The sequence below is a fragment of the Larimichthys crocea genome, chromosome X (assembly GCF_000972845.2).
Source record: "Larimichthys crocea isolate SSNF chromosome X, L_crocea_2.0, whole genome shotgun sequence".
Taxonomy (NCBI): Eukaryota; Metazoa; Chordata; class Actinopteri; family Sciaenidae; genus Larimichthys; species Larimichthys crocea.
The window spans coordinates 29,449,917-29,476,149 of record NC_040020.1 but is presented as its reverse complement, the minus strand read 5'-3'; the positions used below and the strand labels follow the sequence as shown (position 1 = coordinate 29,476,149).

Genomic DNA, 26,233 nt, shown 5'->3' with positions numbered 1-26,233 from the left:
GATCATATTTTATGGAAGAGTTTTCCAGTTTTCCCTCTGATATTCTCCATCTGCTCCCCCTCAACGACAAACAAAGAGTTTCCTAATGTCAGTGCTGCTGCGAAATGTATGAGTCTATACTGTGAAACAAAAGTCACAAAAATACATCTTTCTTTATTATTCAATTTAACTTGCATTATCTGAGTTGTTGACAGTCAATGCTGACATACTTAAAAAGTTAACGTGATGTATAAACAGCTGCTTGTTGATGGTCTCCTTTCTCACCTGATGATCAAGGCGACAGTAGCAGTCAATCCCACCATGCTCACGGCCAACAGGACACCAAGGGCGATGACCACAGCCTGGTTGGAGGCAGAGTCTTGAGGCCGCCCTGTTTCTATCTCAAAGTGAAGACTGTCCCCAAACACCTGGACTAGCGCCTGCTTCACATCATCTGACTGGCTCTTCACTTTACTGATGGATCAGACACAACAGATCAGGAGGGTTACAGCTCCAACATGATTGGTCATACCAGTCACATGACTATCACCAAAATATCTAATGACAGGAGAGATCTGTGAAAAATATGTTTGTTCATTATTGAAAATCAAACTCACTTTTGAACCTCTTCAGAGGAAATGACTTCTCCTCCGTTTAGACAGATGAAGCTGACCAAAGTCTTCACAGCTGCCCTCGGCCTTCTGGACTCAGAGGTTTCTCCGTTAGCGCTTGACACAGCGATGACATTCACAGTCCAGCCCAGAACTGCACCTAAAGACCTGCGAGGAAAAAATAATTACAGTATAAAGACTAAATGTCAAAACAATTAATAAATCACAAGCTGAACTTGTCTCACTTCTCCAGCTCTGGGACTTTCTTCTCCACAGTGTTTGCTGGCTGGTTCAAGGACATGACCACCACGTCACTGCTCGCACTTTCTTGACCTCAACCTGTGGGCGGCAGAACATTTTTAAGGGCTTCAGCCATATGGAGTGGTGCACCTTGAAACAGGTTAGTATTGAATGAAGTCTCTGTCATCATTCTTTCTAAATTATTGTGTTTCAGGACATACTCGAATATTTTCGTTTTCCTTTCTAACAATATTGATTCATTTTCCTCCATCACCGTGAACTCCGTTCCTTCACACTCACCTCCACCTTGTGGTGTAGCATGAAGACCTCTGGGGTCTGTGGCCTTCACGTCCACGTGTAGCAAGCTGTCCAGCGACTGCCTCTGCTGACACCACGTACACAAGACCGAGGATGGTTCTACATCAAATGAGGACTGTCTGCAGCCAGGCTGTAGACCAGCTGACCCTCTTCACCCACATCAGGGTCTGAAGCCTGCAGAAAAAAATGTTTGACACAGACAACAAGATGATGATGCAAATTATGACGTCACAATGTGTGAATATGGTTAGGTGTCAGGGTAGCAGGGGCCTCGGGAAACACTTAAGACTTTGATCTTATTTAAAACTTCCTGATCCTGCGACCAATATTTCTGAATGTACCCTTTAAGTGTGTTGATAGAATGCCACTGTTCCATCTTATATACAACGGATGTTGCTTAAAAACTAAATGCAAGAGGGATTATTACAGTTTGGGATATGTTAAAAATTAACAACACACCAGCATTATTTTTTTTTATCAAGGTACAATTCAGAGCACCAACAATCTTTTTTTTTTTTTTTTTCACAATATTACATAATTTTGTCATGTTTGCTCTGTTGGACAAAAACATGCCTGTTTCTTGACTTCCTGTATAATTTCTTATGCGATCCAGTACAATAACTCTGCTATAAATTTTACTATTAAGCTTATAATTTATTTTTTTTATTCTACTTTCATTTATTTTTTACTTTTAATAATATTAATGAAACTCTAAACGTTCTCCAGTGGACAGACCTGTAGCACTTTTTTACCACAGTACCTATGAGCATGTTGTAATAATCAAATAATTGCTCATAACACATTGCTCTTCAGTTACTCAAGCCTTCGACCTTTGAAACCCTTTTAGTGTTGCACCGTGTCAGGATAATTTCTGTATGGAAAATGGTGGTGAGCGTTCAGAGATAATGCTAAAATTATACTGATATGATTTGCGTGTCTGACGTGTTTTACTGCTGCTCAGTGACACATTAACCACATCTCTCTCAGAGAAAACAGCCTGCTTCGAAATACACAACTACTGTTTATCACTGCTGCAGTAACTGTACTATGATACAACACAGGTGATAAAATCAGCGCCTGGACTTATCTAACACATTCCTGTTTTATTACAGTTGGCGTTTGTTGAAATGAGGAAGATATTTTCCTGTAAATGGAAACTGACATAAGCTGGGTGTGTTTACCTTGACCTGGATGACAGGAGTTCTATACGGAGCGATGCTGAACACAGAGGCTTTATAAGTCTCGGGGGGAAACTGCGGAGTCTCGTTCACGTCCTCTACCTGAACTGTGACCTGAGTGGGAGAAAAATAGTTCAAGATACTGATGAGCATTTCTTTGAATAATATCTTTGTGTTTACAGTAAATGTGAAGATCTAGATCCTGATGCTGATTTAAAGTTTGTAATTTTCTGTTAATAAAATAAATATTCAGCTTATGATCATGTCTTTAGAATAAATCTGAAAGTATAATTTAAACTTGTGAAATAACAGATCATACTATTGCAACAGCTGATGTAGGGGGGTCCCTTGTATCCACTGCTTCCACGTCCAAGATGTACCACTCCTGCTCTTCTTTGTCCAGCTGTGTTCTGGTCTGGATGGCTCCACTGGCGCTGACAGAGAACAGGTCAGTGTGTGTTTTCAGTGTGTAGGCGACGTCATAAAGGTCACTTCCTGAGGAGGCCCAGACGCTCCCCACCGTCACCCCCACCGGCTGGTTCTCAGGTAGGCTGAAGTTGTAGGTTGGGTTCCGGAAGGCCACGCTCTCCACCAGACTGCTAACCCTCAGATTGACCACGACACGGACTGTGAAGGACCCACAACCAGTTCATACAGATAATATTCCGCTGACATGATGAGCAGGTTAGAAAGGTTGATTACACCCAAAGAGACACAAGTGATCGACTCAACATTCAACACATTTTAACATTAACACCTTTAGAAGCATCATATGATGTAAGTTAAAGATAGTAAAGTTATATACTGAACTACATCCCTACAGGAAGTACATAGAGAGTTTGACATGATAAGTTTAAGACGTGTTTCAGTACAAAAACACAAGGGTAGAAAGTAAGTATGTGTATTTACTCATGTACTGCACTTAAGTATGATTTCAAGGTAACTGTATATGAGTACCTTTATTTAATGTTACTGTGTACTTCCTCTCTAAATATTGGACTTTTTATTCCATGATATTTACCTACTTTATATTTGTCCACATGTACGCTCACTAAAGTGTTTTGGTGTTTTAACTCACCAAACTGACACAAACAAATAAACTGACTAAGGCAGCGGTAGAAACTATCGAACAGACTACAGACTACCAGAAACTACTGCGTTCTGTGTCGTAAATGTTTTTTTGTTTTTTTTTAATGTAATAACTTTGATCCTCGTTGAAGATCTTACTCTTCAAAGAAAAAGTCTGTGTAGGGTCCTTTTCATAATGTTGTCCGTCACTGACCTGTGGAGTTCAGAGGAGGCGTGCCGTGGTCTTTGGCCATGGCTGTCAACACCAGAGTGGTGTCCTCTGTGACATCAGCAAGGTCAGAGGTCAAGTTCACTGCCCCAGTTTCACTGTTTAAGGCCAAATATGGAGAACTCCCTGCAGAGAAACTACAACAGCAAAGTTTGATTCACAAAAATGTTACCAAAGAGTAAAAAAATAGACTTTCACAGTTCATATCATGGCGTATTCATTGGACCACTTGTGATTTTGTTCATATAAATTCAAAGTAAAAGAAAAAAAACATTTTTTGGCATCACAATCATCTGAGCTGAACTGACCTGTAGGTGATGAGCGCGTTCTTCCCTTCATCTCTGTCGGTGGCTGTCAGTGTCAGCAGCAGCTTCCCTTTCTCTGCGTCTTTCAGCAGAATGCTGCTGACGTAGCTGCTGGAGCTGAACTCAGGTCTGTTGTCATTGACATCGATGACTTTCACTCTGATGGTGGTGATGTTCTGGTGCACAGGTAGGTAGGTAAGAGGTAGATGTCAGTAATGTAGGTTTGTTTATTTTATTTTAATTTAATTACAAATTAATTTATTTAAATACACTTTAAAGCTTTCATCAACTATCCTCTTCTGGTTCCTTTATGATGTTAGTTAGTTATGGATCTGGATTTACATCATGTCATACATACATATTGTATACAATAAATAAATAAATTCAGTTCCAGTACTCAGTGTTAATCTACATCTTCTTTTCTCACTAATGTTTTGTTTAATTTTTTTCCAGGTTTTTGCACAAAACTATCAAAGTGAAACTACAAACAAGTGTGTGAGATCTGATTACTTTTCTATATTATTATTATTATTCAACATATTTATGCCAGATTTCCTCAAAATCTTTCTAAATGTTGGGTGTAATTGGGTATTTTAGTGTATTTAATTGCAGCATAGTTTATAAAATAAGTGATTTGTATATTGCAGAATATATACATCATGCAAAACTTAAATGTTATTCTCAATATGACTCTGTTACATAACCAAATCTGGTGTTTCCATTCTTATGCGCATTGTTTAGCCCCCTACCTGTAGGTTTCCTACAACGGTCGAAGAAATCAACACCATATTAACTACACCCGAATGAGTTAAAATGTCTAAAAAGTAAGTCATGTCTCTCTTAATCTTTTCTGCAAGTGTCTCTCACCTCTCTCTGCGGGCTGCCTTTGTCTGAGGCCTTAATGATCAGCTCATAAGTGTCCCTACTCTCTCGGTCCAGAGAGCCAACAGCGAGCAACATCCCATCCTGCAACACAACACATGATGTCATAGTCCCAACACTGACGCAGGTTGAAAACCATTTTCATTAATTCTCTGTTAGCCTTACTTCATTGAATTTGAAGAGTGGGTTTGGGGAGGAGAGTGACAGTGTGACCTCTCCATTGAGGCCGAGGTCAGGGTCTGTGGGTATGATGGTGGCAATTTCTCCTGGAGTTTCCTCTGAGTATTCACCTTCAGGGATCTCTAGGGGGTCCGGGATAGCTGGAAACTTTGGGGCGTTGTCGTTGTAGTCCAGGATGGTGATGTTGAGCTGAGCTGTGGAATTCAGACCATCAGGGACCTGATCCACCGCCACCACCTGAATACACAGAGAACTGAGTTGAGCAAACAGACATGATATTACCTGCTTAAACCCTCTTTCGGGAGCTTTTTACAGAGTAAGAGATGTAAAGCGATGGGAGGATGACCTTCATAATGTTTCTAATGAAGTTGTTTGGGAGAAAGTATTTGTACCTCACATTTACTGGTTCTTAAACTCAAAGGGATAAAATATAATACATTGCATAGACAACAAAACAAGAAAACTGATTCTCTGTGTATTAACTGGCTGACACATAAAGGAGGAACCACAGACTAGATCAAAGTTAATTAACAGCCTTTTATTGAGGAGAACATGAATCATATCAGTGCCCCAGTGAATCAAGGAGTGTTTATTTATCCAGTCATCTAAGTGACACAGTGGAGATTTCCTGTAAAAAAAGTTTTTTTGTGTGCCCTGTGCTTGTGCTGTCTATTTCACATGCAAATAGGATGTGCCATCCCCAGGAGGCGATCGGTGGAATAATTTTCCGGTCCTGGCCTGTGATTGGCTGTACCTGAAAGCCCCTAAGATATAAGGAGCCAAGATGGCGGCTGGCAGGTGGACACCGGCACTTCCTCATCCTCCTCTTCTTCCAACTATAGCCACATGTCCTTTTGTGAAACCGTTTGTATGAACTTAGAAATAGCTTTTTGTTTGAAGAGTAGGGGTGGACTGCCATTTTGTTTTGATCGTGTTTTCTCCTGTTTTTTTGTTAGTTTAGGAAGGTAAGTTTATTGTGATTTTGATTTCCTGAAGAAAGAGATTTATTTTCTAGATAGTTTGTTTTGGTTGTTGTTTTGGCCTGGGTCCACCCTGAAGTTGATTTCTTAGTTATAGTTGTTTGAGATTTTGACTTTTGTAAATAAACCATTTTTTTCGTTTGTACATAAAACTTGTGTAAGTGGCTACTTGGGACTCGGGGAAGATTGAGACACCTATTTCTTGTTATGCTCTAGGCCCCTAGACTGGGGCATAACAGAAGTGAGCGGAATAACTGAGGGATGGTTAGTGTTAAAATGTTAAATTTAAGATTGTAAAATCTTCTCAGTGTTATTTATTTATTTTTAAATGTGTTTTTTTTTTTATTTGGTTCTACTTTTGTACAGTCCTCTGATCAACATTGAGCTCATGCTGTGCAAATATGCAAATGCAAATAAAAATGTAATTATTAGAGAACTTTAAATTAATTATAAAAACCACAATAAACACATTATTAGATTTTAAACAATTCCGTAAAGTCAATATGGTGTACAATTAATGTTTGTACCTGTAATATATAGTTGTCCTTTTTCTCTCTGTCTAAGGTGACGTCCTTCTTCAGTGAGACCACACCTTTATTGCTGATGTCAAAGGTATCACTGGTATAGACAAAGAAACCATTGGAGAATCCACCCTGAAGAAGAAGACATGGTCAAAGTCTGCTTCCTCATAGTCGGAGTTAATCATCGGCACTGAAATAGCAGCAGGTGCGAAGAGTAGGTACGACACTGTTAGCTAGCAAACCTAGATGAAGGTTTCAAAACATTCAATAAAGCCGACTCTGAGGAAGCAAATGCACTATTCCATTTGTCTTTTTGAGATGTCCTACAGCTGTACTGACTGTAAACAAACACTGTTTGTAATTTCAAAGTATATGTGAGAACACACCTACCTACACATACACCTACACCTACAAAAAAAAAACAGAATCAGGTGATTAAACTAACCTCATCCCTGTCAGTGACCTCCAGGGTCAGGATGGACGCACCGCTGGCCAAGTTCTCAGACACGGCAACATTGTAGTTTTCCTTACTGAACTCAGGTGGGTTGTTGTTCACGTCCTTCACCGTCACCACCACAGAGCCATTCCCAACCAGAGAGGGACTCCCCCCATCAGAGGCCTGAACTATTAGACTGTACATCTTCACCTCACTGTTTTCCAGAGTCCTGGCCAGCTGCAAAGTCCCACTGGAAGAATCCAACTTAAAAACAGCGGGGTCTGATGGAGGACTTTGCTCAAAAATATTGTAAGTGACTCTCCCATTAGCTCCTTCATCTGGGTCTTCAGCTGATAAGGTGAGCAAGACTGTATCCACTGATTCTGTTTCATAGACTTCAACCTGATACTCAGACTTTGACAACTTAGGAATGTTATCGTTGACGTCAGACACTTCGACCAGCAGGGAGGCTGTGGCCGACCTGGCTGGACGACCCTGATCTTCAGCCACCACCAGCAGGTTGTACTCTGTCTTGGTCTCCCTATCAAGTGCACCAGCCACAGTCACCATGCCAGACAAAGGATCAATAGCAAACTTTCCCTCTCCTCCCCTCAACGAGTACCTAATCTCCTTGTTGAAGCTGCTGTCTTTATCTGTAGCTGGAACATCAGTAACATTGGATCCTATCTCTTTGTCCTCTGGGACTGATTTTGTGACAGAGCTGGAGGCAAAGACAGGACTATTATCATTGATGTCAGTGACTTGAACCTCCACGGTTGCACTGTTACTGTTGACCCCGTCAGAGATGGTGATGGTCACTGAGTAGTTGTGTGGGGCTTCATCATAGTCAAGCTTCACTTTAGTGGTGAATTCACCATCGTGAGAGATGGCAAACTTATCATTTTCTGTATCAACTCGAAGTGTCACAGGTCTCTCATCAGGTATTGCGTAGAAGTTAACCTGAATATATAGAGATAAAGAGTAGGATGCAAAAATTATCTACTGACTTCTTACATGAAATTTGTAGAGAACTGTCCAACTTTCTGAACAATAGTATCTAAATACAAATCAACTTTGGATGATAGATGAACATGTCGTTGACACAAACATGTCATTTTCATATGGATATAACCGTTCATACAAATTTACGGAAACTTACCCTGAGAATCACAACTCCTGGGTCACGCTCCTCTTCTACAGTGCCACGATAGACTTCTTGTAGAAACTGAGGTTTTGAGTTGCCAGGAGCACGAATGTTCACTAGTGCTGAGGTGGACCGGGGTATGCTGCCCCCTAAAGAAGCGGTGGACAAGAATAATGACTTATGATTTGTGTGTGATAAATCTTTTTACTTTGTGCCTTTGTAGTCACAGGTGGTTGCATGCGTTTAGAGTGAGCAGCAGGGACACTTGACATGCCACTCATAGCTATGTAGCTGTGGTTACCCCTATTTTAGCCCCATTGGGCTTTTCACACTGCACCAAGACGTGAGTATGCTTAAACATCTCATCCAACCATGTATATGGTCAAAATATTTATTCCTGTTCCAAATGCTGTACACTGAGATAAATAGTGTTCAGATTTACCATCTTTGGCTGTTACGTAGAGAGGGAACTCCAAAATCTTGTTTTCCACCAGGGTAATGGTTTTAGCCAACGTGATCTTTCCAGTGTTTTCTTCCATTGAGAAGTAGCCGTCATTATTCCCAAACTCAATAAAGTATGTGATCTGCCCATTTCTGTCAGCATCTGGATCTTCTGCTTTAACCTTTGAGTTAAATCATACATATCATCATCTTAATAGCATTTCTAAAATTGTCAAATGAAAGTGTCAACATAAAAGAAAAGAACAACAGAAAAATGTAAACAATGAGGCAGAGGTAGCATCTTATACAATAATGAGCCCAGCAGACACATCTCGGACTAATCAATGAACTATGTGGAATGTTAACGTGATGACATGAGTCAGTTATAGAAGTGAGTCGTCAGCATAGCAGTGGAGGGCACCTGTATCTCCACCTTATGTAGTGCATATAGGAAAAAGAAAGACACTTGAAATTATCAAAATAATAGAAGATGAACCCACTTCCAAGTGTAGTGCCAATTTAGGTAACTTCCTTTTTTTAGCAGAATATCATGTTCAACTTATAGAGGGGCCCTTTAAGATGTGCACTGAACAAAGATGAGATTGACAGATGTCAATTATGTAAAAAAGACAAAAAATATTATGTCAACTGTCTTTAAAATTATTTAAGAAATGCAAAAAAATGTGATAGTTATGATTAGGACTGAAGTTGGTCAAAAGATTTAATGCAGTGAAAATGAAAAAAAATATTCACATATAATATTTTATAGCACTTTTTAGAAAAAAAAAACATATTTTGCACCAATAGATCGCTCACACTCATTTTTTTAATAAGCTGACACTGCTCAAAAAATAATAATGCATTCAAATCAATGTTGTTGTCAATTATTGACATATCCAAGGGTCTAATAGTCCTCCCTAAAAAATTACAATTTGCACTTAATGTATAGAAGATTCTCAAATTTTGTGCCTTTTTATCATGTTGTTTCATATTCCCAAAATGACATTAAAGGGTTAAATTATTTAAGAAATACATGAAAATTTGATAGTTATGATTAGGACTGAAGTTGGTCAAAAGATTTAATGCAGTGAAAGTGAAAAAAAATATTCACATATAATATTTTATAGCATTTAAAAAAAAAAAAAAACATGGTTTGCACTGAACGACTGCCGCACAAAAATTTCTGAGGGGAGCGCAAGGGTTAAATAAGTAAAAAACAGCTGGTCGCATGTTTAAGACTGTAAAAAAGATCTGAATGGTAGATAAAGTAAAGGACCAACATAGATCACATAAATTAAACTGTAATCAGGAATATTTTGCTAGTTTGCTCGAATTCAATACATGCTCAAGTTATATCGAAAAGACTTGTTTTAATCACTCACCTGGACCAGCAACATTCCCACTGTTTGATTTGCAAACACTTTTCCCTCGTACGGTATGTCACTGGTGAATGCAGGACTGTTGTCATTCTCATCCTGGAGAGTTACAGTGACTTGCGCCATTGCTAAAGCATGAGGTGGATTCTTCTCTGTTGCTTGAATCTTTTAATTAAGAAAAGAACAGCGTCTAAGTTAAACCTACAATGTAAACAGGTTCAGATATGACAATCAATCTGTTTCACATGATTTAAAAATAATTAGAATCCTTTTAACAGTCATAATATCTTTGTCCATCAATGGACACCTGCTTTCTCATTGTAAGTTATTCTGTATACAGTACTGTAAATTGTAAAAATATATATATATGTTTCGATGTAAAAAAACAAACAAACAGGATTCAAATACTGTAAGGATAAAACTGACAATATTCAATATTTTTTTCTTGTCGACAAATACCATCAAAACAACCAAACAACAGTGAATCTATCTTCTAACAAGTGTTGTGTGGATTAAAGCCTGATATATGTTCTTCGTCTGTGCCGTAGAGCTCCATTGTTGTTAAAAATAAACTATTAAAAACACATCAGTGAGCCAGTGAGTTGCTCCTTCATTACCATTTACACACACTGTAGTTTATTTTGACCCAATCCTATATACAGTAAATGTGGATCAATCTCCTCCTGTTTGGTTTTGCTTATAACTTAAAACTATTATTTATATTTGTGACCCTGAAGATTTATACCTTGGAGTTTAGGGTTCATGTTTAATACAAAATCTAGATTACCTGAAATGTGATTCTTTCTATGGTCTCTCTGTCCAGAGCTGTGGAGTTCTTAACTTTGACCGTCCCATCAGAACTGATAGAGAAAGGTACAGATTCTGGAAGGATCTGCAAAGTTCCCACAAATCCTCCCTAGGAAAGGTCACGATCATGTTAGAGATTATTTAATAATAATTACAAATTTACCAAGTGTGATTTGAAGTAAAATCTACCTGGTCCAGGTCGGTGACGATAGCTTTGAACACAACAGCATCAACAGGAGAATTTTCCAGAAGATTTACAGAGTACTCAGGCTGGTCAAACTCTGGAGCATTATCATTCACATCCTCAACAGTGACAGATACCACAGCATTAGCTGTCTTTGAACTGTCATCTGTCTGGGACGCCTGCAGACAGAAAACAGCACAAATATCCACTGATTAACAATCGTCCATATGTGCTGTGTTACTACTCATTCAGTAAAAATACGAATGAAAGGTGTGCCTTCAGTTACATCAGTAAGTAACCCTTAAAGCATATACTGATTTTTTCTTATTTTTATCTATCAAGTCTGGACTGATTAAACAAAAGGTCAATCTCTGTAGGGATTGTTTCCATAATGGTATCAGACACTTACAACAACCAGTCAGTGACAAAACAAACAGTTTTCGTGCCTGTACTTTGCCAGGACACATTTGTCCCAAAAGATGAGCTACATTGCGAAATATTTTCACATCAGTTCTGACCAAACCGGTTTTGTTGATTGATGGAGACTGTGGAAAAATCTAACAAAGACTGTTTTGGTGAGTTTTACTTTGTCCAATTTGAAGTGTGTTTTCCGATTATGTACAAAGTAAAATGACTGGTTTCGGTCGTAACTCAGAGTTTGGTTTTGCACCAAGATGCTGTGCTCTAGTGTGACATTTAGTAGCAGTGCATTTCAAACATACACCCTTAAACATCTGTAAATTAAGTTTACATTAGCACCTGAATATAAACTCAGTTCAATTAATTTGAATTGAGACATGAACCAATATGGGAGATGCACTAAATTACATGTTTGTAAAGAACAATGACCAACTGCAAACCACTAAAGTTATCTTTATAGCATATTATGCTTCATACAGTTCTGCACTGGGTAAATAAAAAATGAAATACATGCGCTACAAAGCTAGCATCAAATGTAGCTAACAAGCTTTGGTGGACTGTCAGTCACAGAGAAACAAGACTAAATTTTGCAGCTATGGCTGGACTTTGAAGCGTATTCGCTGTTGGATACAGCTATATGACTCTCCAGAAAAGCTTCTATAAGATAGTATCAAATGTGTACTCCTCCCTACTTATTCAGTTAGTCTACGAGCTTCAACTGATAGTCAAAAGACACAATGTTTCCTCTCCATGAATGATCATTGATTAAAATGTCAGTACCATGATGTTGACAGAGATCACGCTGGTGCTCATTTCCTCTCTGTCGATGGCAGTCAGCACAGACAGAACTCCACTGGTGGGGTCAATGTCAAAGTTTGTCCGATACTTGCCTGGAGACACTAAACAAACAAAGAACATGTTAAATATTTAGTGTCTTTCCACATTTTAGTGTTGGCTTCAAATGTCTTAGCAGAAATCAAAGCTTTAATTTCTTGTTGTTTACCTGAACTAATGCTGTAAATTAAAGTCATATTGATTCCAGTGTCTCCGTCCTGAGCCTTTATCGCCTCTGGCTCAATGATCGGGAAAGACCCAGCCTAAAATAGATAATACACAGGGTGTTAATATTTAAATTGTGTACATCAAATTGTAAAGTAACATCACAACCTAAAATCCAAATATTGAAAGTTTGGAGTTTATGAAGTCTCAGCACATTATGATAATAACCTTTGAGACATGCATCAGTTTTTGGATTAGTTCATTACAGGCTTGGTGGACGTTTTACCCTCTGATAAAAACTTTCAAAAATCCCTCTTTCTTCTTTTATGTACATTTTGTGGAAATCCATTATTGTCAATATACATAGGAAAGCTGTACATCCTCTGAACAACGGTTTGTGGTTGTAAAATTGTATGAGGCAACAAGTCATTTTATACAGTGAGGTCATTTGAAGTTTTAAGTTTCATTGAGTCCATTGAGTCTCAGCTTTACCCAGTTTGTTGCTGCATGTTTTTTCTCCAAAGCTGGCTGGGTTTAGCATAAAGTGGGCATGTCTGTAAAGAACCCATTTTCATCCAGATATACTGAGGTAAAATGTCAAAGGACCCCATACCAACCAGAATTTAGCCTAACTTTGGAACTTCATCTACCCCCTTCCCAGGTGGCTAACATTGACTTTGGACCAATGGACACATTGGGTACCGTTGAATAGTCAAAAAAAAAAAGCTCCTATGTCCTTTCCTAACCACTTTTCCTTGACCTCGATGGAAAACGTCATGAGGTCAAGGAAAGATGTGAAGGAGAATTCATAAGGAGTTAGGCGAAGACGACTGCGCTTACACTTAGACTACGCCATCATGCAACGGCGAATGTTATTGACACAATCTGTGGTAAAACTACAAAGTTCAGAAGATGGACTACAATACGCACATCTGAGATACTTACTAGATACTCCCTGTGCGCTCTGACCGTGTTGTTTCATGCAGGAAAAATAAACGTGGACAACCCGGTGAAAAATCTGACTTCATTATCAACGTTAGAATTCAAATAATAAATTAATATTGTCCACCTCTCACAGAAGTCAAATGAAGTGTTTGATGATCTGCAGGACGCTGGATGTCACAGTTACAAACAGTTTTTACTCTGTGTGTGAACGCAGCTCCTCAGTCAACAACAGAACACAGTTCATGATCAAGGTTTTTACAGTTTGAGAATGCAAACAGCTCTTATCATGGCGGACACGTTAATATTTCACTCAGTTAGGAAGGTTCCTAAGCAAATTTGATTATTCAACCACACCCCTTATGTCTTCTAGTTTCATTCAGTAATTTCACTCCAGCTTTAGAACTGAGCCCACTACATCAAAGACATTAATGTCGGCCAAGGACATTGGTATCTACACAGAGTTTAAACAGTTAGAAAAAGTATTGGCGGTACATTGTGGAAGTAAAAACATCACCTGTGAAAGATAAGCTGTAATATTTTGATTGAGAGTCTTACCTGATTCTCTGGAATGAAGGCCTGGTATGTGGTGTGGCTGAAATATGGATTCAAGTTGTCAAAGTCCTCTACATCAATCTCCACATTAGTTACGTCATTTAACCCCGAGTTGTCCTGTAGTAAAAAATGGCACAGACAACAGATTAATCAGGTATTGATAGTTATTTATGTTTTTTGCAAATGAGTGAGTGAATATTGTTTCTCAATATTTTAACTTACGCTGGCTTTCACAACAAAGTTGTACTTTTTGACTGCATTGTAGTTCAGACGCTTCCTCAAAATAATAGCCCCTGAGTTGTCCACCCCAAAGTCCCCTGAAGCTGGGTCCTTATAAAAGAAAGGTACTGTCACATTTCCGTACAGAATATTGTTAACTCATCACAACACAGCTCAGAGTGGCAACAGTGATTTTTTATTTAACTTTCCCGTCCTGTTATCTTGAGACTAAAGAGATTTTTTATCACAATTTGAAGATATCTGTTGTTCAAAACCATATAAGCATGATAACATTGGCAGTGTGATCAATTTTCATTATTTTGCTGTAAAAATTGTTTTCTTATTTTTGTATGAATCCATTATTATCTGATAGGCTCAAAAACAATGTCATGTTCCTCATTACTTGATGTATTTTGTACATTTGCATATTCTTTCTTAAGCTGTATTGCATGGAGGATAGGAGGTACCAGGATACTAGAGCAAAATCTGACTGGCTTGTACAAGAAACTAATTTTCACTGTTACTATAACTGTATATATCAATATATTATTGTCAGGTTGGATTTGACAGGATTTAAGAAAAATGTAAAAGCAACTAAGTCCGCTTTCGCTTCCACAGTGCAGTGACGAGCAACATGAATGTATGACAATGGATGTATAGCTTTTCTAAATACGGGCACATCTTATTACAAGTATGGCGTATGTCAGTCTGTTGTTTTCTGGAGTGCTGTCCCCATCCACAGCTGTCACTTGAAGAACCCTCTCGCCCACAGCAACTGCCTGAAAGAAGACAAGGCTGAATGACGTACACCCACAGATACAAGAAATACACTTAAATACATTCTCTGCTAAGTCAAACTGAACACACGTTTCTCATTTTACTAATAAGACAACACTGACTAACACAAGTCTTAAAAATAACATACAGGTAAACTACCAGAACAACTCTGAACAACAACATAAAGTGTATCCTGTCGGGATTTTCCAAATTAGTTATTGCTAGTTTTTATTCACGAGTTTCTTTTATTTGTCTTTCTTAAAAGCTCTGAACAATATGGGTTTGAATAGCAAGTAGCAACCTCTGGTGCTGGGAAATGAAGCCAACGGCCTCTTGAGACTGACTGCAGAAGTGAGTCAAGGCCGTATTAAAATGCCCAATTTCACAGCAGAAGTAAACATGTTTACAGCCTGGTTCAGGCAAGGGTTCTGGTCTCTATAGCTAATTTCCCTGTTCTGACAACTGTGAGGGGGGTGAATTTTTAAGAGAGTCCCCATTAAAGCACTTCATGATGCTGGATGTTCTCTGACAGGTGATTTAATACATTTGTAAAGCACTGTACATGCTGTTACAGATGGCTTATTCGAGTACCCAGGCGTTATTTGACCTGTCCCAGATGAACTGATGACCCACGTCTTTGCCAATATTTAGATCAGACAGAATGTAGAAGAAGCAGTACATCCAACATGGCAGCGGTCAGTGGACGTTTTAGGCATCCAAACAGCACTTGGGAAACCTATGGGTGACGTCACTAAAAGCTAAACACCCACCAGAACAACATCCAACTGTGACAACTAGCAACAGGTCTGTTGGCCCCAGTGTATATGGGACTGTGATAAAAACAATTGGGAGGCTTTAGGGAGGAGCTAGTTCAATGAGCCAGTCAGTCAGAAGTCAGAAGCTGAACACATCGAAACAAAAACATCTGTCCAGAAACTGAAGCCTATGGATGGACCCCTTTTACAGTCTGTGTATATTTTGATTAGTTGATTAATATTTGTTGCTACACTGTTAACGCACCTGCTTTGACTTCCTGGTTTGTTTGTAATATTGACAATTAATTAGCTTCTAATTATTTTCTATTGTCAGATTTCAGTGACTTACCTCAGAGACAGTAGTTGTATATAACTCCTTTGAAAATACAGGGGCGTGGTCATTTATGTCATTGAGTTTCAGTGACCGAGTGTTGTTGTACTGCAAAAGTAAAAACATCATTTGAAATATTTTGTTTTGTAACATTAGTGAATACTGCAACTTTAACATTGTACCCACCTTAATTGGACCGTCACACATGACAGAGTAATACAAGGTGCTGGCACTCTGTAAGACATGAACACAGTGGATTTCAGGTCTGTATAGACTCAGTGCAAAACTGTCATGTGTTAAATATAATTAAATATAATTAAAGCGAATTGAACTGTGTTTGTGTGATCCAGTAGGAGAGACACTGTCTGGCAAAACACAATGAGGGAAAGAACAACATGGACAGGAGAAATTATCGACTAAAACTCTTTCAATTACAGTGTTGTTTTATGAAAAAAAAAAAAAGTGAACTTACCACACCCTCTGCCTCTGCGTCGAGCGCCTTTTTGGTGCGAACAATTGCGCTGGTATCTCCGAGTGTGAAGATTAGTTCTAGAAACTCCAGATTAGTTGGGAAGAGGTAGGGCACCAGCTTCACATTCATTCCTGAATTGATCCCAGTCACCAACTCTACATCCCCTGCAGCATCATGGGAGCATTGTGAGTATAGGACTAGATCAACATCTTATCTACCATTTGGTAGACACACAGTACCAACGTACGCATGGATTTTTTTCTTTCTTATTCACATTTTAAATAAAATTAAATAACTGAAATTGAATATACCGTAAAAATATTGAAAAGAAATGTTTCATCTTTGGCTTGGTAATGAAAATGTATTCGAAATTAATTTAATAAATCATCAATCATCAAACACTCTCCCATACATGACAATATAATACCAACTTTCTAATAATATAAAAAGGTATTGATTTCAATTTTGATATTGGCAAATCTGGTGCAGGTATTCAAATCAAATTGTCTCAACCAACATCCTAACATTTAATCTTCCTATATCTGCAGATTTTGTGCATGAAGCATGTTGCATACAGATAAAAGAAGAAAAGTAGTAGAGAATTACGACATTAAATTGGTTGTGATCTACTGAGCACCTGAAATCAGGTAAGTGAATGAATAACAGATTAAACATGAATCTACTTTAGTTTATTATTAGATTATAGACGAGTCTAACAAGACAAGATGAGACATTTTTTAAATTCAGTTTTTGCTGCTGGATGACTTTAAATTTATCTAATTTTGCAATCTGCAATTTAAAATAAATGTTGTATCCAACTTACCCATATATCCTTCATCCACTGGATCCAAATCTCTATGGTTACCGCTATCACAATTTATGATTGTAGTAACTTGAGGAGCAGAAAAATTACAAGTTAAGAATGGACAGATTATAGTAGTTATATATATGTGTGTGTGTGTGTGTGTGTGTGTGTGTGTGTATAACTCATTCTGTGTGGGAGCAAGAATGTGGGTACCAAATGTGATGGTAATGCAACAATTATCTGTCAAGGCATATCACACAGAGATAGCATGGCTAAAATACAGAAACAAGATTTAACAACAGGAATTTGTAGCTTCTTACTCAGTCAGGCAGAATATCTGTAATATGAATATGCCCCTTGTTGATGTCTGTGCTCCTCCGGCACAGACTGCTGTTTTTGAGCAGTTTGAGACCATTTCTCTGTCATCTTTTACTAAGGTGGTCCCTTAGATATCATTCCAGCCAAGTTTTTTAAGGAGGTTCTGAGTTCTGTTGGGCCAAGTCTGCTTGTTTTTATAAACACTTAGCTCAAGGTCTGTTCCAGCTGCCTTCAAACACGCTATGGTTAGGCACCTCCTAAAAAAACACATTTTGACCCCTCTGTGCTCTCCAATTTTAGACCTGTCTCCCACTTTCCTTTTCTTTCTAAGGGTTTAGATCAATTCTATCTTCGATAAATTTCAGTCTGGTTTTAGATCCCGACATAGCCCAGAGCACTGTTAAAGGTGCACAATGATATTGCCCTGTCTGTGTATGCTGGGAATCCTGCTGTGCTGGTGCTGTTGGACCTCACAGCAGCCTTCGACACAGTTGACCATGCAATCCTTCTATCTCGCCTAGAGCACCACATTGGCATCCATGGCACCGCTCTCCAGTGGATTAGGTCATACCTGGCAAACAGGAGTTTTTCTGTCGTGATTGGTGACCACTGCTCCTCAAGTGCATCCCTGCCCTCTGGGGTGCCACAGGGATCTATTCTTGGCCCTATCCTCTTTTCATTATACATGCTACCTCTGGGATCAATTATAAAAAAACACAACCTCTCTTTTCCCTTTTATGCTGACGATTTGCAGATATATTTGCCCATGAGACCAAACAAGAACACTGCTGTTGCTGAGCTGTTGGATTGCATCACCAATATAAAGCAGTGACTGGTACAGAACTTCTTGCATTTATATGACAGCAAAACCGAATGCATTTTGTTTGGTTCACCATTTATGTCAAATGTTTTCGCCACAAACTCTGGCACTCGGTTTAAAACACATGTCAAAAACCTTGGTGTAACATTTGATAATAGGCTAACATTTGACAAACAGATTAGCTCTGTTGTCAGCACAAGCTTTTTTCAGCTCTGTCTATTGGCAAAAGTAAAGTCTTTTCTCAGTCGGCAGTATCTTGATAGATCTTGATTGATTAGCTCCAGACTGGACTACTGCAACACCCTTTACGTTGGACTCAGTCAGTCTTCTATTGCTCGTCTCCAACTGTGCAGAACGCTGCTGCCCGTTTTTAGTGGGACATCCCGACGCGAACATATTACCCCTGTGAGTCACTCCACTGGCTCCCAGTCCATTTTAGAATTGATTTTAAACTTCTGTTGTTTGTTTTTTAACGCCATTATGGCTTGCCCCCCCCCCCCCCTACTGGCCGAGATTTTAACTTTCTGCAATTGTGGGCCCTGCCTCTTCGGGCCAGCTTCTGCTGGAGGGTCCCAAGGTCGAGACTTAAACAGTTGGGAGATCGTTCCTTTGCCGTCGCTGCTCCCAGACTGTGGAACAAACTGCCGCCGACATCCCACCACTAGGATCTTAGCCTTTTAAATCAAAACTAAGACCCACTTTTTTAGATTTTTATTCCGCTAGGGCAGTGCGTTCCTTCAGGTGTACTCACTCTGTCTGCTGCTTCTTATGATTTCTGGGGTTTTTAACACTACAGCACTTTTAATTTTAATTGTATTTTAATTGTATTTTAATTTAATTGTATTTATTTATATAATTGAATTCTAGTGAGGTCCATCTTGTCATGATAAGCATAAAAATAATAATGATAATCATAAAATGTACTATCTGTAGTAGAGTTTTATTCTATACCTGTGTATAGAACTGGACTTTGAAACGAGACGTGATCAAACTGACAGCAGAATTATAATCTTAAACCAACAGAGTTAAACTTATGCAATCACACTGGAGATATAAAGTGGTGTCAAGCCCCCTAGTGTCTGCTCGTTACTTGAAGTCCATATAAAGGCAATTCTGAGGTTTCTTTCAAAATACATCAAATATGTATATGGAAAATAGTTGCTGAAAACACGTGAAAAGACTTTGAACAATATACAGTATTACTGAAATGTGGAGTTAGAGGTTCAAACAGTTTTTAACCAGTTTTCAGTCCAGGATTTTTTGGGCGGTCTTAAAAGGTGGCTCGATGACACACTGAGGCCACCCTGAGCAAACCCCTGCACTCCTAGCAGAGAGCTACAGAATAATTCATCTCACTCAGAGTGTTTCAAAGTTAGTCATGTCATTTTCTGAACTCATCTGACACGTTTCAGTCGCTTCAAAATTGCTGCTTGACTGCTCCCACGAGTGGGCGTGGCTTCAGCACATTCAGCAGACAGCGAACACAGTCCTGGAGCTGAGAATACTGAAAATCATTTTTACCTGATTTTGACACGTAATTTCATAAACGTGTCAAAATTTTTAATCATTCAAATGTGGCTGTCTTTGGCGTCTTTAGTCTGACAAACTCAGAACACGTTTGTGTTGTGTGTTTTGCGTTTGTCTCTGAACACAGTGGTTCACATCCATCAGCCTCCTTTGAGGGTTTACTGGCAGCAGCATGAACGCTATGTGTGAGAGGTGACTTTTTGCTCTAGAACAACAATAGAGCTTGCTTAAGAGGTTAGCTTAGATGCAGTCAGTTATACCAGAATCAGTTATATCAGAGTATTTCTTCATTGAAAAGAAGAACAAAGAACAACACTGAAAGCTTTTCTTGAAAAAGATGTTTTGGCTGTTGTTCTGGGATTGACTACGTTATATGGTTCAATGATCTAAATGATTAGTTGATTTGATTAAGGTTTGGCTGTGACAGATGGTGATAAACAGTTGGTTCATCCAATAACATGGCCTATTTATTTTTGCAAGTGGCTGCTCTTTTCCAAACAGTTTCCAATGACGACTTCCCAGATGGTTTAGTGTAACAAACCATCAGATATGGAGACAAACTATGTCTTGACAATGACACAGTAAGCACTAAAATGTAATTAAAAATCCATGTAACTAAAAATCCAGGATAACACAGACAGAACATAACCTAATTTTCTTCACTTTACATTTCTTAATCAAGTCTCTTTTGTAGACTATAGGAAATCCAACCACTCTAGCTCTACTCACCTAAAGGACTTCCAGAAACAACACACACATAAATGGAGATAACAAGGAGACAAGGCCGGATCAAACCACCGGTGTCCATGTTGGCTCGGATGTGTTTTCTCAAATCCTGAAACTGGACACTGAACTGATCACCTGAATCACAGGTGTTAAGAAGTGTTGACAGTTAATCTCGATCTGCTTCCCAGCAATCCTGTTTTATGGCTGGTTGTAAAATCTTTTTTACTGACAGTGGTCAAAGATCACATCCAAGTTTCATTTTTCCTGACAGTGTTGACGAATCATCTTTTTTGAGAAGTTTGAGTTAAATATAGACACCAATAAAGGATAGATATCTGATTGATTTACATTTTTTTGTATGTTTCTTCTTTTGATATGTTTTCTTTCTGCCGATTGTCATCTTGTGGGGTGTTTAAATATTTAAATTGGTGACATTTTGAAACTGGGCACAATTCATAACTGAGTTCAAAACATCAACACAAAGCTCAGAGGAAAATGTGGGTAACTAGGCACGTAAGTGGGAGCTATATACTGTAACTAATGCTGAGATAACACTAAGCAATAGTGTACAATAAAAACTACCATGATAGCAGGTTGGCAATCTTTGGACTCATGTCTGGCGTACATTCAACCAGGTTATATCACAATGGCAGAGGTGGGACTGTGTCCCTTGGTAGTCATCTTTTCTCTCTGTGTCAGTTTTATTCACTCATTAAATACTGTTTCCTGTTAGTCAAAACAGTCAAGTGTGTTCATTTGTTTGTATACTAATTACAAAAGAATAATTTAGTATAACATTCATACATGTCATTAAGTAGTAGAGGTATGTTTTGTAATGTTTTGTAGTATTCCTATTTTGTCATTTTTCCAGTGTGAAAACATCACAAACTTGAAACCTGTTTAAAATTAGTTGAATTACTTAATTTAAATATTTTGTGAAATAAATACATTGAATTTATCAGTGGTGAATGGGTTATGCTGCGATAGTGATTTTAAATGTTTCCACGGCTGGGTTGCACAAGAATGGTAACAGCTGTGCTGTAAATCCAAGCTGAATACAGCTGCAATCCTTCAGGAGGGAGGAAGGTAAAAAATAACATAATAATACAGATTTTTATGTCAACATGGCTTTGTACATGCAAACCAACTTTAAACCAACGTTATGTATAACAATAATGAAACGCATACCTGTTCATGTGGCTGTGACATTCAGCGCTAATTCAGGCTCTTCAGTTCAGTAGGGCGTTACATTGAGTCTGCTTCGAGTTCAAGCTGTAGCATTCAGTTTGTAAGTGTTATTATAATATGATTTTTTTTCTGTGGTATTCATTGTCTTTTAATTAACAATGCAACAAGCAACATTAAGAAGAAATTGGTATTTTTGTGAGTTGACATCCCCAGTTTCAGGGGGTGTAATATATACATACATACAATATATAATATAGTGGCCATCAACAAATGAACTATTACATTTGAGTGTGAAAGTAAATTATAGTAAATTTAAAAACTATGTGGGTAGCACACATAGGCGCTGTGTTTAATAACAGAAGACCAACATCATTTATTTGTGACTGTCATATTCTGTCTTGTTGTTATTTTTATTATATTCTTTTTATTATTAGCACGTCAAGAGTCTAGTTCAGTTTTGCTATCAGCCACTCAAACGTTGATACTCAAAGTTATTTAAAATGGAAGAAACTTATCCAGGACAAACTGTGAAATGGTCCAGAGAGAAAAGTAAATGGCGCAAGGGTGGCAAATAGTGGTCAAGAAAGGTTACTACCTCACACATCCATTTATCAAACAACCTACAAAATGTTACCAGAAGATCTAATATACTTGGTGGGATGTTGTGTATGTTTTTCCTTTGACAGCTACAAAGCATAAAATTAATTTTGGATTGAATAATGGCGATCAGACATTTTTTGTTTTTATGTAGATGTTTGTATTTTAACCCAAAATAAGGAAAACAAATGGTTATGATTGTTCTCTGTACTCATGTCATTGTACTCTGTAGATGTTCTGTTTTTTCTGATTGAAGCTTTTGATAGCCTCTTACTAACAATACTACAATGTTATCTTTTATACAACATAGGCCTACAACATGCTGCACACCTCACATGCATGCATTACTTGTATTTGTCATGGCTTCAAAATTAACAACTGGAGGTGAAGTAATACAATTCAACTCATAACATGCATCCCCAGTTATATCACATTTAAATGGTGTAGTGGAGGAAGGATACACCACCAACAACAAAAGTATGTGGAGCGACCACTTCAGACCTTGTTTAAATAACCTTTTGAATTCCATGCTGCTTGTCAGTGATTGCAAAATTACCTTATTTTGCAGAATTAGCCTGTGGTGCTGTTAAACTGAATTGCATTATAACAAGAGTCTCTGTTTGCTATTATTGAGGTGGACACATGTTAGGATCATGTTCAACACCACCACTAACTAAAGAGTCACCCTAAAACGTATCATACAGTTTAGTTGGCACTACTGTTGTGTTTTTACATTTTAGCAAAATGTATATCTAATAAACTGGCAACTGCGTATAGTTAAACTTTCAGTCTTTCAAGTCAAAAAAAGTTTAATTAAAACATTTTCCTTTGTGAAACACATTTTAGTAAAATGGAGTGTATTTATTTTCTCACGCTCTTAAAAATGACTTCCCTTCAATACTAGAAACCACACTGCCCTTTCTTCTCCATTTCATCTGAAATCACCATCCTCAATCAGCAAGTCATGATGAGGAGACACACTTTGTTTGACTCTAAAATGCCTCTCAAAGAGGCAGCATGAGCTCCTGTGAAGGGCTGTTTCAATGTTTAAAGAAAAACAATTGCAAAGTACAGTCTAAAATAAGAATTCATCATTCTAAAATACATTTCTTCAAAATTAAAAATTTAAAAAAGCCCCCTCCAAATTATGGTATTCAAAAACACATTTGTGCTTTTTTAATCAATTTTTCTCCGCCAATGGTCCTACTTGAGTTGGTCTTAACAACTACTGGGCAGATTACCTTTAAATTTTGCTGTCCTTTGTTTGTTTGCTTTTGCAAGAGAAAGAGACAGAAAGAGTGAGAGATATTAACAATAGAAAGAATCAAAGTAAAGAATCATTGAATAATAATCATGGTTGATGTGTGATATGTGGGGCTTCCGCTTTCGATCACAGGGGTCCTAAATTTTTTTCTGCTGCAGTGACACTGTAACAAGCTAGGTACTATTTTACTAATAACAAAATAGGAACTCTATTTAAGGAAGTAAATTAATGAAAGCCCCTCAAGATCTTGTAAAATGTAGAATCTATACTCTTATAACCATCCCCCCTGGGGGAAAAATGGTCAAAATCATCCCTCTTCTAAAATGGTCATCCCTTCTTCCATCCCTTATGGCATTTTATCAATGCATGTGAAAATTACTTATATTTAACACTGGAAATAGAATTACCATTCGACATTTAGGGGGGCTTTATGATAATCAGTCTATTACCTATGTCAGCGGTTTTCAAAGTGTGAGGCGCGCCTCCCTAGGGGGGCGCCAGAGGACTTCAGGGGAGGCGCGGCGGGGAAAAAATAAAAATATATCTTACAAAGATATGTGTCTCATCACTGTGCGATGAAAACTCGGCGAGCTAGCCCCCAAAGAGTAGCAAAAAAAATCCACAAAATGACACAGTATGTCCAGCGCGAAGAAACGCTGCTAATGTCTCTGCTAATGTCTCTGCTTTAGTTTGAATCAATCACGAAGCTCCTGGTTGTTACATAAAGACAAAGAGGCTTTGACAGTGAAGTGTGACCTCTTGCTGCGATATACTACTTTTGGGTTTACTTCATTCTGGATCTTCATTGGTGGGTCAAAGGTGAATGTGGGCGGTACTAATAGATTCTCCTGACTCTGATTAGTCGACAGGTGACAGGTGTCAATCATCCACACTCTGTGTTAGCCTGAGCAGCACCGCTAGCTGCTACCTGCTGCTTCATATTCTTTAATACCGCTTGTTTCAAACATCGTGTCGTCTTAAAACTCAAAGTCTTCTTTCCTCCTCCTTAAATTGTGTTTTTTTAAGTGAAGATTTTTAACAAAAATGTGTTTAAAAACACACAAAGATGTTAAAAACACACAAAGTTGTTTTAAAAAAATTTGAGCACATTCACAAATAAAGATATTTAAAATGTTTTTACAAATATGTTTAAAAAAGATGTGAATGACATGATGTCCATAGTTAAGTGGTTCTTGTTTCTTTCCGATAAATAGTATTGTCTTGTCCAGGCCATGCAACTGAGAATGCAAGCTATGAATCAGATGGGATTTAGGATTTGCCATGTCTAGCAAGTCACCCTAAAATTGACTAGAATGCAGGAAATTGCATCTAAGAAATACAAAATTTTCTGGGGGAGGACCCCCGGACCCCCCTGCTGGAAAATATGTCACATAAATGAAAAATTTCACCATCCCCCCGGTTTCATTTTACAACTCGACTACTGCTTAAAACCTGATAATAAATGGGACATTTTGACAATTTGACAAACTGCTGTCAATCGTCAGGCCAAGCATCACAAAAATGACTACAGGGAGTCAATCGGTCCTGCCAAGCAGATGAGCATTTATTTGCTGTAGGTTATGTTTGTTTTAATGTCAGCACTACAATTATCGTTTAGATTAATCTTGCAGCATTTAGTTAAGTATTAGTACAGTTTGAATTAGTAAAAATAATTTAACCAAAATCAAAAGTACTGCAGTACAGTAATTTGACTCCAGGCCTGTCATTTTATGTTCAAACTGTGGTAACTACCGTTGGTAAAATCTTATCGCTCTGGGCGTTCAGCAGCAGCCATCACTAGTTTGTGTTCCATGATTGTTATTTCCAAACAACTGTAATCTTTGTCATAACTCTCATTTCATCTAATTGGACAATGGAGAAAAATGCAACTTCATACTTCATACATTCAACAGTAATAATCAAGATATACATATAATCTCAGTATCACATATGTAAAATGTTATTAAGTGTGAAGCTGTTGGGAGCTGACTTTTGCTATGTGGAATCAACAACAACAACAACAACGAGTAAATACAGAGATAACAAACTGGACAACAGAGTCAAGACAACCCTCGAAATCCCACAAGGACAGAAACATTTCACCTATTCCTACTAAACAAAAACTGACACCCATCACAATCCATCAACTTTCATACTCCATGCACAGTGCACTATTACACTGTTTGTGCTTCACTGACATCTCCCTCAATTTCCTGTTTTTTGCACTTGTTCGGGTGGGATAACTAAACAAACTACACCAGTAATAATGAGTGATGGCCACACAGGTTTTTGTTAGCAGTGGTACTGAAGTGTAAAAAACAATCCAGCATCACAGATCAAAATGACGTGCAGGTTTTCAAGCGTTTCATGTGTCTCTTTTGATCTGTAAAGCCCTAACTGGAAAAAAAACAAATTATCTCTAAGAATTGCTTCTTCATATTCCACGAGTTAAATTTATTGCACCTGACTCCTGCTGGAATACAATTCAGCATATCTCAAAATCTGCCAGTCAAGCCTACAAAGGTTATGAGTCATGGCTACGTGAGAACATCATCACCCGAAATCAAATTGCAAAATGTCTTCTGCATTTTGCCTCTATAAAAATGTCACTTCTGTCTCACTGTATAGTGCAACAGCAC

The 26,233-nt window shown here is 38.2% G+C and overlaps 1 protein-coding gene across 2 annotated transcripts; it reads right to left on the bottom strand.

Annotated features, from left to right (window-relative positions):
* Positions 1 to 1,215: 1,215 nt before the first annotated feature.
* On the bottom strand, positions 1,216 to 20,663 carry LOC104918548 (protocadherin Fat 4). Of its 2 annotated transcripts, XM_027282560.1 has the most exons (24): positions 20,549 to 20,663; positions 17,173 to 17,241; positions 16,350 to 16,513; positions 16,064 to 16,111; positions 15,896 to 15,985; positions 14,704 to 14,793; positions 14,018 to 14,125; positions 13,799 to 13,912; positions 12,303 to 12,396; positions 12,080 to 12,198; positions 10,885 to 11,058; positions 10,676 to 10,804; positions 9,895 to 10,053; positions 8,514 to 8,694; positions 8,087 to 8,220; positions 6,937 to 7,887; positions 6,498 to 6,623; positions 4,976 to 5,227; positions 4,796 to 4,894; positions 3,932 to 4,104; positions 3,609 to 3,760; positions 2,646 to 2,953; positions 2,330 to 2,440; positions 1,216 to 1,322 (listed from the first exon to the last, which is right to left on the bottom strand). In XM_027282560.1, the coding sequence occupies exons 1-24, from the start codon at positions 20,625 to 20,627 to the stop codon at positions 1,248 to 1,250; spliced, it is 3,999 nt and encodes a 1,332-aa protein (XP_027138361.1). In that variant the 5' UTR covers positions 20,628 to 20,663; the 3' UTR covers positions 1,216 to 1,247. The 2 variants fall into 2 exon arrangements, with proteins under 2 accessions (XP_027138361.1, XP_027138360.1); XM_027282559.1 differs by having other exon boundaries at positions 15,896 to 16,111.
* Between the last annotated feature and the right edge of the window lie 5,570 nt (positions 20,664 to 26,233).